This window comes from Salvelinus fontinalis, chromosome 10 (assembly GCF_029448725.1).
Source record: "Salvelinus fontinalis isolate EN_2023a chromosome 10, ASM2944872v1, whole genome shotgun sequence".
Taxonomy (NCBI): domain Eukaryota; kingdom Metazoa; phylum Chordata; class Actinopteri; order Salmoniformes; family Salmonidae; genus Salvelinus; species Salvelinus fontinalis.
Genome location: NC_074674.1, coordinates 15,894,768 through 15,907,524, shown reverse-complemented (window position 1 = coordinate 15,907,524; position 12,757 = coordinate 15,894,768). Strand labels below are relative to the sequence as shown.

General features: G+C 41.9%; 1 protein-coding gene across 1 annotated transcript in view; it reads left to right on the top strand.

The window, feature by feature from the left end:
* Nucleotides 1-685: 685 nt before the first annotated feature.
* The window catches only part of LOC129863696 (neuropeptide FF receptor 2-like), a 46,612-nt gene continuing 34,540 nt past the window's right edge, over nt 686-12,757 (top strand). The window contains exons 1-4 of the mRNA XM_055935869.1: nt 686-1,012; nt 4,129-4,494; nt 11,751-11,850; nt 11,971-12,091. Coding sequence (XP_055791844.1) covers nt 4,137-4,494; nt 11,751-11,850; nt 11,971-12,091 — 579 coding nt within the window. The 5' untranslated portion in view covers nt 686-1,012; nt 4,129-4,136. The remainder of the gene's footprint in view (nt 1,013-4,128; nt 4,495-11,750; nt 11,851-11,970; nt 12,092-12,757) is intronic.

Genomic DNA, 12,757 nt, shown 5'->3' with positions numbered 1-12,757 from the left:
TTAAGTCAATTTCGACATATAGAAAATACATCCCTTCCTACCTTCTAGGCTTACCAAGTGTCGAAAGCCTGATTCGACAATCTCAGAAAGTCATTCAACTTTTTGTTGTTTTGTAACAGATGTCTCTTTCCATTTATAAAATGGCCGCTGTACAGTTTGGATTGATTGATTTTATTTGTCAATAAAATAAAAAAAACAATAGTGGGGTCCGACATTTTTGACACCCTTGATAGTCTGTTTATTGTGGTGTTGGAAAAGGCAAACCATGATATTGAAACACCCGAAGTCGATATGCTTTGATTATTGGTTGTGTGTAGAGTTGGCACAGAAACCTTTTGGAGGAAAATTTGTTGCATATATATTATATGATTAGAAATATGGCATCAAAATGTTGAAACTCTGATTTCCCTCTAGCTGATCATTGTCTGCAGCCGGCTTTGATCGTAGTTTAGGCATAATAAAACAATCAGGTCGACTTGTTTGTGGTGGTCAGCGAACCCTTAACCTTCTGGCCCGTAGCCTTGTGCGGCATTTACTGTGCCAGAAAAGCATGAACGTGCCAACGTCGCATCCACGTTTATAAACAGGGTCCTAAAGTTTGTGATCGTAAACATTATTTTGAGTTAATTCTTTGAGGGGGGGGGGGGGGGGGGGGGGCATTTCCTATTTTACAGTACAAAGAGCAGTTATGGTAGCCACAACCGTATAAACAAACCATCCGTCTCGACAAACCGTCAGTATCATGACAGCAGCACGCACTTTACCTACCCGCCCTGCAATTCTGCGCTTCTTGTGCTTGTTATTGGATTTATTTGTGCCAAAGTGTGCGGAGCGACAACAGTCAGTCCGTGTCTCTCTTCTCGGTCGTTGTACAGATCTTCTTCAAAGCAGTGCTCTCATTCAGAAGTGAGCACATCTATCTCTTCGTACTTTTGAGTCATCCTCTTCTAGTTTTCTACATCACCTTTTGGAAGGAAATATTATCAGTTGGACATTTTATGAAGTTCTTAAGGTAAGGTAAGATCTTTCTTATTTAATTTTTTTGGTAACACTTTAGTTGACGCCAAGCGTCATAACACGTTACGACACGGTCATAACCATGTCATAATATGTCATAACAGCTGACATAACTTGTCATAACCTGTCATAATATGCTCATGACACATTTTTAGACCGGTTGTGACATATATTGCGTTATTTTATGGCTGATTATGACACCTACATAAGAGTGTCCAAACCGACAAAAACCTACCACACAGGGCAAAACATTCCATTACACCATAGCATACTTGTCAACAGTATTTTTTATGTTATATCACATTTTCTGAAATTGACCATATTAAATGGTAACTGTGTACAGATTGATGTCAAACATGCACCTACAACAAAGCTCCGTTGCTGATGAAATGCAAGAGCAGATTTCAGGAGCAGGACAAGACATCCTCTTTTTAACTGATGACTGACTGACATAAGAGCATGCACTTTGGTAGGCCAATCTGACCTACGTGATTCTGATGTTTATAATGCTTATTGACAGTGTCATAAAGGGTATTTTCTACAAGTTCTTTATTCAAATCTGATGAATAAAACGTGACTGTAAAACATGCATACAAGTTACATTAAAGGAAGAACACACTTTCAAACAAAAGGAAACTTCTTGGCAGGAAAAAAAAAATGTGAATGAATGTGGGTTTTGACACTTATGTAGTTGTCATAATTAGGCCTAGAATAATGCGATGTATGTCACAGCATGTGTAAATATATGGGTCATGACAGTAATGACCATGTTATGGCCATGTCATAACGTCATAATGACGCTAGGTGTCAAGTAAAGGGTTACCATGTTTTATTTTCTTCTAAATGTTAGAAAGTCATGATGAATCATCAAAGCATTATGCCTATCCATTGAAAAAGACCTTGCCTTTATTTGATTTAAAACGCATACAAAGTGTCACTTTTCAAAAGGAGACGACGACTGCCAGCACATGGTCCACAATCAACCTAATTACATGACTGACCTTAATTGATACTCAGAGTTCAGTGGGTAGATGGCCTACAGTGTATACGACTGTCTTTCTGATCAATGGAAGGTGGTATAGCAGTCTACCCACTCCCATCCATCAGATTTCAGCTAGAGATTGGCACAATGAAGTTTATAGTTCAGCAACTGAAATTGAGGTTGTGTGAATGTCATTAAAAATAGATATTTCATTACATATTGAATTCTAACGTCTACATGAGTTCAATTTGAAATATTTCCATAACTGCCGCTGTCCACTGTCATGTGGTGCTGAATGCTGGAACCTCGGTTCTGTGCAAGGTTCTGAAATCTCTCTTGATTTCTTCACATCGGGAATTCTGTGTATGTGCAGAGGGTGACTCACTGCTTCTCAGTCATTCTGCTTGCTGATCTTAATATCTTGGCTTTGGTCTGGTCTTGGATCTGGTCTTGAATCTGGTCTTAGATCTGGTCATGTCCAGTTGTTGACTGGAGGTTGTAGAGGATTACAGATCAGTTCATCTGTGTTTAGCCCGGGTTCAACTAGTATCTGTGATCTTTCAATTCATTTAGCTGTGCTTGATTGAGCTTGCCTGGTGCAATGCAACCAATTAAATAAACCCACTAGAGAGAACCCCACTTTGCACTCCAAGCAGTCAAAAGTTTTTTTTTTTTTTTTTTTAAACCAGATCTGCCCAGGAGAATATGCTGATTGAAATTCAGAATGATTGCTATGGTAAATTCCATCGGCGGGTCTCACCTGTGGCTTAAGTAATGAAGTGCTGCAGGTGAACTGACAGCATCTGGAAGTCAGTCTGATCTGATCATTTCTCATGTTGGTGGAGTTTTTTTCTAAATCCAATTGAACTTGTTTACTTCTAAAGAAAAGAAAGTGAAGAGTCGGGTAAGGATGAAAGTGCCCACAGGTGGTATGTGAAGTGTATTTAGCTAGAAAGGAGGACTTCAAAACTACTTGTCAACTCTGTTAAAATGTCATATGTGAAAGTTAACAAAAGCCTAAAGGAGTGTACTTATCAATCGTTGGCAGTTTGGAACTTCATGGAGAAAAGAGCTTGATATCAAGGATAATTCTCTCCAGTCAAATATTTGAGAAATTTGCCAATTTTGCCAGTGATGTGATTGATCGCTTTGATGCCTTGGTGCACAGAGGGGTACCAGCATGCCAGCAGAATATCATCATAAAAAATACATTGGAATTTTACACTCGAGCTCATGTTTTTGTCGTGTGTGTGTGCGTGCGTGCGTGCGAGTGAAGTTGAGAGACAGCATACAGTTGACGGAATCATCACGGCAGAAGAATTGTTCTAGTTGATTTCTGGAGACTAGGCTGTGTATGATGTATGTCATGGTGACCAATCACTATCCACTTCATGTGAGTGTGGTATTACCTTTTATTACCTGTAGATTGGGAAGGCTTTAACCTTTCTGAGTATTGGCTTTCTTGATTGGATGATTTTGTAAATAGGATGTTTCTAGCATAGTCTCAGCACACGGTCCTGGTAATTTAAATCTGAATGACTTGAAAGGTGGAAATGGTTACACCCAGTGATGGAGTGGTAAAATAATAGGTGGGTGAATGCTGAAAGCCATTAAGGATTGTTTAAAGAAGTAACGCTCCCTATACTTTTAATGCATTTTCCCACAAACGGTGGGTAAACGCTTGAGCAAAATAAAAAAGGTTCGTAAACGCCATTTACTTGCGTTTACCCTCCACTACAGCATGTTTTACGCCTCCCTCCACTTACTGCCACACACACACACATCCATAGAGACCTACAGTACACACAATATAAGATTTATCACATATGGTGTACTGTGTGCCAATGGTAAGCGCCTTCAAGGTTCAACGCCACAATAGAAAGGTGGCTTTTGGCGGAGAGAAAAAATCAAATATGAAAATAGCCAGACTGTTCCACATCATCTCTACCAGAACTTTTCTTTTGTCAACCACTACAGTATATTCACAAGGTGTCCAACGTGACAAATCATTTCACTATCTGTAGGGCACAAAGAAAGCCACAATCTAAAACCACCATCTCGCTGTCATACTCTCCCTCCCATTTTTCTTTTTCTCTCTCTGTCCCTCACCCCCCCCAATCCCTCCTCAGATTCCACCATGACGCAGACTCTGGATCCCAACTGCTCCAACAGCTCAGAAGACTGGAACACCTTTTACTTCAACTCCTCAAGGGACCCCCAATACCTCCAAAACCCACCCTACCACTCCACCCATCAGAATATCACCTATGTGGACTTGTACCTTCACGAGCCCTCGGTGGCGGTAGTCTTCATTGTGTCCTACCTGCTCATCTTCCTGGTCTGTATGGTGGGGAATGGTGTGGTGTGTTTCATCGTGCTGCGGAGCAAGAATATGAGGACAGTCACCAACCTCTTCATACTCAATCTGGCTATTAGTGATTTGTTGGTTGGCATATTCTGTATGCCCACTACCCTGGTGGATAACATCATAACAGGTTAGTACTCAAAGGCCTCCGAACCCTTACCTTAACCCTAACCCTCAACCACAACACTAACCATAGCTTCATGTCCAAACTTCGGCTCAACCTTACACAATTGCAGGATTGCCCACAGCTGTGGAGGGCACCTGGGCAGGCAATGAACAGGCAGTGGTTGGTAAGGACGTGGGTGCACTAGCTCGCTCTGTCCTTATAGGACACCTGGTAGAAGTGTCGCCTCCCGACCCAAGGGTCTTGAGTTTGAACCTCGCTGCAGCCCATGTAATACGTGGGTGAAAAGTACATGATCAAACATCCACTTTTGTCAACCATCCATCCATGGAACTCCACCTTGACTCTCTACAGCCAGACCTCCAGGGGCGTAGACCCACAATCTCTACCCACTCACATTCCCTCTCACTGGGCCTGAGAGTACACCTGCGGCCAGGAGGAACCTGGGGAAGCAAGGTGTTTTCACCATTTTGTTTTTACGCGGAGGCTAGTGGCTAGATGGAGAAAGGGGGAGAGCCAGTCTGGCACAATCAAATCAAACTTTATTTGTCACATGCGCCGAAAACAACAATTCTAGACCTTACCGTGAAATGCTTACGTGCAAGCCCTTAACCAACAGTGCACTTTAGGAAGAGTTAAGAAAATATTGACCAAATAAACTAAAGTAAAAAATTATAAAAACACAATAACATAACAATAACGAGGTTATATACAGGGGGTACAGGTACCGAGTCAGTGTGCGGGGGTACAGGTTAGAGGTAATTTGTACATGTAGGTGGGGGTGGAGGGGTGTCAATGTAATAGTCCAGTGGCCATTTGATTAATTGTTCAGCAGTCTTATGGCTTGGGGGTAGAAGCTTTTGGTCCTAGACTTGGTGCTCCGGTACCGCTTGCGATGCGGTAGCAGAGAAAACAGTCTATGAATTATGTGACTGAAGTCTCTGACAATTTTATGGGCTTTAATCTGACACCGCCTATTATATAGGTCCTGGATTGCATGAAGATTGGCCCCAGTGATGTACTGGACTGTACGCACTACCCTCTGTAACGCCTTACGGTCAGACGGCGAGCAGTTGCCATACCAGGCGGTGATGCAACCAGTCAGGATGCTCTCGATGGTCCCGCTGAATAACTTTTAGAGGATTTGGGGACCCATGCCAAATCTTTTCAGCCTCCTGAGGGGGAAAAGGTTTTGTCGTGCCCTCTTCACGACTGTCTTGGTGTGTTTTGACTATGGTAGATCATTGGTGATGTGGACACCAAGGAACTTGAAACTCTCGACCCGCTCCACTACAGCCCCGTTGATGTTAATGGGGGCATTTTTGGCCCGCCTTTTTCTGTAGTCTAAGATCAGCTCCTTTGTCTTGCTGACATTGAGCGAGAGGTTGTTGTCCTGGCATCGCACTGCCAGTTCCATGAACTTCTCACTATAGGCCAATCCAGGCGATGGGATCCAACCGGTCCGTGTTGGGAGAGAAAGTTGGGCAGACGCGGTTCACCAGCGACCCCCAATCGACCCCCAACAAGTCCGTATTGGGAGAGATTCAAGCATATAAATATCAGGGATTTACTTTAGTAGGAACCGCACACTGGATCCATGCACCTGGTATCCGAGCGGGAAAGGGGGAAAGCTCCAGAGGCCCCCAAGGGTGTGCTGGGGGTCCATGGCTTTGTTGGGGGAGACCCGACTGGGGAGACCAAGGCCCCTACCCGGAGTCAGTCACTGGGGGGAGCCACTGGCCGTTTTAGAGCAGTTTAACCGCGGGCACCCAATACCTGGTCACCCAATACAAATCAATAGGAGCACTCTGAAAAATGACAGTCCCACTTTTCAACCTTCTCCCTTGGCCCTCTATGGAGCTCCAGACAGGCTCCCACTGACATGTTGACTTCTGCCCCCCTCGAGGCACCCACTTTCTGTGTTTGACTCCTGCCTCACCCTCTGGAGCTCCACGCCTTACACTGGAGCTCCACAGCCTAAGCCCAGAGCTCTAGGCCTACACTCGTTGCCTGCCCTCCATGCCTGACCTGCCTATCCACCTGCCTGCCCTATTGCCTGACCTCTCCCTGGGCCTGAGACCATGGCCTACTCCCTAAGCCCACCCTATGGAGCTCCACACTGTCGTTCACAGTTCAGCCCTGCGCATGGTAACCCACCCTTAAGAATGAATGAAATAGGGAGGGCTGGGCCTTGCCGGAGCCAGGAGGCTAGCCTTGCCCCCGGTAAAAAATAATATATTTATCCCATTAAATAAAGGACACAAACTCAATAAAATGATGCACAATTATAATTTATTCTCAATTTATTTTGAATCAGCATTCTTGCTTTTCTGGGCAACCTGACAGAATTCTAATAACCATTCCGTGTATCCAAAATGTAATTCAAAGTGTAAATTCACAATTCCTCGATCTGTGAAGCTTTCTTGGGTGAAATTTAATGTTGACATTGAACACCTTAGACTTTCAAACGTCACATCACAGCCCATACTCTTCAAATATTTCCCCCACGCTTACGCCTTGCCCCGACAGCTAAAGAAAAATGTCTCCGATTCCTAATAACCGCTTAGCGAGGGGTGGATTTGGTGGAAGCGCTGTAGCCAGTCAAATCCCTCTTCCGACAAGACAATTTGAGATTCCCCGAAACATAATTGGTTTTGTGAGTATAAATACAGAGTTGATACCCCTGGTCCTCTGGAACCACTTCTGAAGAATGTTTTTCATTGAAAGATAAGAGAGGCCCCCTGCGGGACCTTATCTGATTGCGATGGCCAGTACTCAAACCGAGTCAACCCTTGTTTGATCGAACCGCTGCTTTTTTGTAAGAACATCTGCAGCTGTAGCAAAAGCTTTGAACCTAAATAATTTTCCAATTGTTTTGTTCTGAACAGAACCACTATTTCTTTTCATTCCGTTCCACTGTTCCGAGTAGCAAAATAAAGTTCTGAACCAGTTCGGGAAAAAAACAAAGTACCGGTTTATATTGTTCCTTTTTTAATCTTTAAAATCTACAGTGCTTTTTTAAACATTTAGCTCATTAAAATACTTCACCAATCAATGCGGATAGAGCAGCTTGCTATGAAGCGGACAAGCTACCTAGTTATTTACAGTAGGGCGCGAGATGAGACTGAAATTTTGCACTTGGGGAGAGAGGAAGAGAAGGTGGAACAGGAGGCTTGGCTTGAATCCCTGGGCACATTGTAATGACATCTATATTTTAATATGCAAAAAATTAGAAGCTGTGAGATAATCTGCTCCTACAATTCTGTGTCGATTTTCTTCATTTTTAGGCTCAAAAGAAGCGTGTCATCCTCACATTTGGCTGGCCACTTTTATTCCTCTGTTCCCTGGTAGTGTAGAGATGTTAAAAGTTTGCTTAAAAGTCATGAACAGTGAAAATCATGTTTTCGTGGAATTTGATGCTATTTGGAAGAAACCAGATCAAAGTATGACGACTAAAAGAAAAAGACTGTTGCTTACACATTAATTAAGTTTGATCATAAAGTTAGTGGTCCATTCCCCCATGTCAAACACTTGAATTCAGGAGGCGGGATTATTAAGGGGCTAGGGTGACATCCCCCTAACTCTCATTTTAATAGACCAATGGTAACATGATATTCTCTTACCTCATTTGAATAAGTACCGCCCAGTAACCAACATCGGAGAAGGTGTGTTTGTGGAGGGGCGTGATTTATATAACTAGATAGCTACTCTACTGGTGCCAAAATTTGACTGTAGGGTGTCAGCAAATATAATTAAAAGTTTACACTATCCATCCATGGCAAAGATACTTAAATGTCTCCCCTTTCATCTATATCTGATGTTAGCTAGTTACTGTCGAGCTAGGTCTTCAGCCAGCATGGAACAAAAGGCGGGGAAGGGCCGTTAAAAACTCTACCAGTTGTCATTTCAACACATCAATCGGTGTTGCTGTGAACTGCGACACAAGAGACATGCCAAATGGGAGATATATAAATCATTGACATAATTTATTACATTTAAATGTTGTTTGAGTTGTTTTGTACATCACCAAGTTTTCATGAGATAATTTCTTTGCAACACTGCTCACTGCATCCAAGTTTCTTGACATAGGAGTTTCAAAGAGATGTCAATAAAGGTGAGCTCATGAATACAAGCTCTCCGCCCACTTAGCCTGTCTTTTCTAACTTCCTGGTAGTTAGCCATGAGAGACTAAGTACATTTTCTCAAATTCTGAGCGTTTCTATCCCCCAAAAATAGTCACTCAAAAGGCTATTTTACATGGGAATCAGAATAACTTTTCAGGACCTATAAAAAAAGATGGTCTTTTAACTAAAACTGTTATGACTGAGTTTTTATTATTAGATGGTTTATAAGAGTTTTAGGCAGTATAGATAATATATAAGTAGATAATAATAGCCTAATATGTTAGGGATATATACAATTAAAACATTGAATCATTGTGTCTGTCCCTAGCAAATAAATAAATACATTAAAACAATGTATTTATATATATTTTTAAACACATTCAATCACGAACAGTCAAGTCAGATGCATGGCACCATTATGGTTTAGTTTGCGCTCATTTGCAGCACATAAGCCTACAATCATTTCTTGATCCAACGGTTGGATATCAACCATTATAAATGGCAAATCATTCATTCTTAAGCATTTGCTTTCGCTATAACATTGTACAACATTGACAGACAACTAAGGAAGAGAATAGACACGGGAAAATAAATTGATAATCTATATTATAACACGGTAAGCCATTTTAAGACCAAAAGAAGAGCGCTGTCCTCTTACATACAACTGGCCACTATATTGGGCTGTTTTTGTGTTTGGAATGGCACGGTTACTATGGGAGATTTAGCTGTCATAATGCAAAGGAGCGTTTGTAGGCCAATTTTGAATCGGTAGACAGACTGCATTAATCATAATACTAATTTACTGGACAGCGAGCAATTGACAGTGAGCAAAATAAGCATAGACAGGAAGTTGACAATGGCATATTAATAGGCATAAAGAAATTGTATTTCTACGGTTGCAGTCCTCAAAGATGAAATTGCATTGAATCAAATTAATCAGATGAAATGATTTACCACCCATAGGGCTAGGGTACTTCTAGTGCAGGGGTCGGCAACTTGTTTTGTGTGGAGTGCCATTTTACAATTTATCCTACCATTTCTACCGATCTGCATGCCAGTTATGATTTTATATGTGCATTATAACTAATTGTGTTTGTTGAATGTCTAATTGCGGACACACGGGTGCATTCCATAGCTCGCTAAACGGAGGTGCTGTCCATTAGCACAACCGAGCTCCACTAAAGGCCTACCTGCATCAGATGGGCAAGGCGCTGTCCAAGGTGCTGAATCCTGCGCCGTCTTCGCTCCTTTTCAAACGCATCTATAGATCTTTGTATTGTACTTTCTGATTTTCCCCATTGTTTGGTCGATATTGTTTGGCAAGCGTCCTTGATGATTTTAAGTCATTCCTTTGATGTCATGCCTCTTATTTCATTGCATAATCTGTATTTGTCTGACATGCAGTTGTGGTCAGCAGTTTTAATGCTATGGTCATTTTAACTTTGATGTATTCATTAGAATTCGTTCTTATTGTGACTTCATAGGAGTGGCTTTATGTATATGTTTTACTATATAAAATATATAATGTGTTGCATGTGTAACAATTTTGCTTCCGTCCCTCTCCTCGCCTTGAACCAGGGACCCTCTGCACACATCGACAACAGCCACCCTCGAAGCATCGTTACCCATCGCGCCACAAAAGCCACGGCCCTTGCAGAGCAAGGGGAACAACTACTTCAGGTCTCAGAGCGAGTGACGTCACCGATTGAAACACTATTAGCGCGCACCACCGCGAACTAGCTAGCCATTTCACATCGACCACACTCACTCCCCTTTTGACCTCCTCCTTTTCCGCAGCAACCAGTGTCCCGGGTCAACAGCATCAATGTAACAGTAACAGTATTGCTTCCGCACGCTATTAGCATGCAACACCGCTAACTAGCTAGCCATTTCACATCGGTTACACATGCCAAGGCTGGCACGCATGTCTTAGGTTGCCGACCCTTGTTCTAGTGCATTATGTTATGACATGCATTATCTGACTTATACCTACAGAATTATATCTCGGGAGGAGCAGCTTCTGTGGAGGAACTTTGAATTTTCGATTGGCTTAACGCTGGACCAGAGCTAGCTAACAAGCGTGTGTGTGCAGATCGGCACCAACGTTTAAAATTACCTTTTTGTAGTTAATAAATCCAATGTGAAACAATAGTATCTTTAACTAGCATTGAAAAAGTTAATCCATTCTTCTCTAATGAAAAATAAATATTCAGAGGGGGGAGGGGAGGTAGGCTACACAGATTTTCAGCTGGCAGGCAGACACTGGAAGAAGTTTCTGAGTGACAGGTGCTTTGTTTTTTTTTTGTGGAACATAAAATTAGGTTATTAACCGGTGCCCATGCTTTAAAAAAGAATGATTCAGGAACAGTATAGATCACTTAATTCCCGGTTCTGTTTCTGTTCCTTGAAAATGTTTGTTATTTTCCGTTTTTCAGTTCTGCTCTCTGAACCGGTACCAACCCCTGATTAGCACCCGGCTACCGCTGACATGTTGGTGGTACTGGGGTTGTTTTCCTGAATGTTTGTGTTTACTCTAATGGTCATATTCTGACATCTGATAGGTCTAATGGACCTAATCAGTCTTAGACTGTCAACCGTGGCTGCTTCTATACAGAACTTACTGTAAGTGGCACAGTCATGAGCTTAGAGTGCTTAGTGCTATCTACTTTGACCCAATGTCTATTACACAGTTTCCAATCACTCTACTTGTCTTTCCACGTATTCCGTCACTCAGTCCCTATTCATTTCTGTTCATGCTTATGAAATTGCATGTTATCTACACTTTTAGAAAAAAGGGTTCCAAAAGGGTTCTTCGGCTATCCTCATAGGAAATCCTTTTTGGTTCCAGGTAGAAACCTTTTTGGTTCCAGGTAGAACTGTTTTGGGTTCTACATGGAATAAAAGGGGTTCTACTCAAACCAAAAAGGGTTATTCAAAGGGTTCTCCAATGGTGACAGCCGAAGAATCCTTTAAGGTTCTAGATAGCCACTAGAGGTTCTAGACACTTTTTTCCAAGAGTGTACCTTTTTCTTAAGAAAAAGAGATTCAAGCTAAGGATCCACTACTGACTCATTATTTGTCCCTGATATCTTGTTTTCTTGTATATTCTACATGTCACGTCTTTGTCTTATTTGACAGGCTGGCCTTTTGGAAGTTTAGTGTGTAAGCTGAGTGGGATGGTTCAAGGCATATCAGTGTCAGCTTCAGTCTTTACTCTGGTGGCAATAGCTGTGGACAGGTGAGGTTTCTTTCAACTGATGAAATCATGAATTAAGCTGTGTGTGTGAAAAACAAACTGTGTGTGTGTGTCTAAAATGTTCAGTAAGGAACAATCCATTCTCTCCTCTCCCTATGACAGGTTCCGCTGCATCGTATACCCCTTCAAGCAGAAGCTGACCATCTCCACCGCCACGCTGATCATTGTCATCATCTGGGTCCTGGCTATCTCCATCATGTGTCCTTCAGGGGTCATGCTCCAGGTACTGTCTAATGCTGGTACATCTCAGGTTTTATTATTCAAATGACTTGGGAGGGTCACATTGATCAAAATGTCAGGTTCAACATCAATGCTAAAGGCCATATTTCACTTTTACAAACGCAAAACAATACAGTGCATATACAGTACCAGTACCAGTCAAAAGTTTGGACACATCTACTCATTCAAGGGTTTTCCTTTATTTTGACGATTTTTTACATTGTAGAAAAGTAGTGAAGACATCAAAAAACTCCTTCGAGACTGTTGGAAAAGCATTCCTCATGAAGGTGGTTCAGAGAATGCCAAGAATGTGCAAAAGCTGTTTTCAAGGCAAAGGGTGGCAACTTTGAAGAATCTCCATTATAAAATATATTTTGATTTGTTTAACACTTTTTTGGTTACTACATGATTCCATATGTGTAATTTCATAGTTTTGATGTCTTCACTAATATTCTACAGTGTACAAAATAGTAAAAATAAAGAAAAACCCTTGAATGAGTAGGTGCGTCCAAACTTTTGACTGGTACTGTATGTATCAATCTGATATCACTGCATGAAAAGACACGTTTCTGGGTTGAAAATTCCAGCATACGTTTCCGCAAACGGACAGTTCTTGGGAACTTTTGACGCCGTGTCACACATACATGGCTTTGGCACACCCCACAGATAT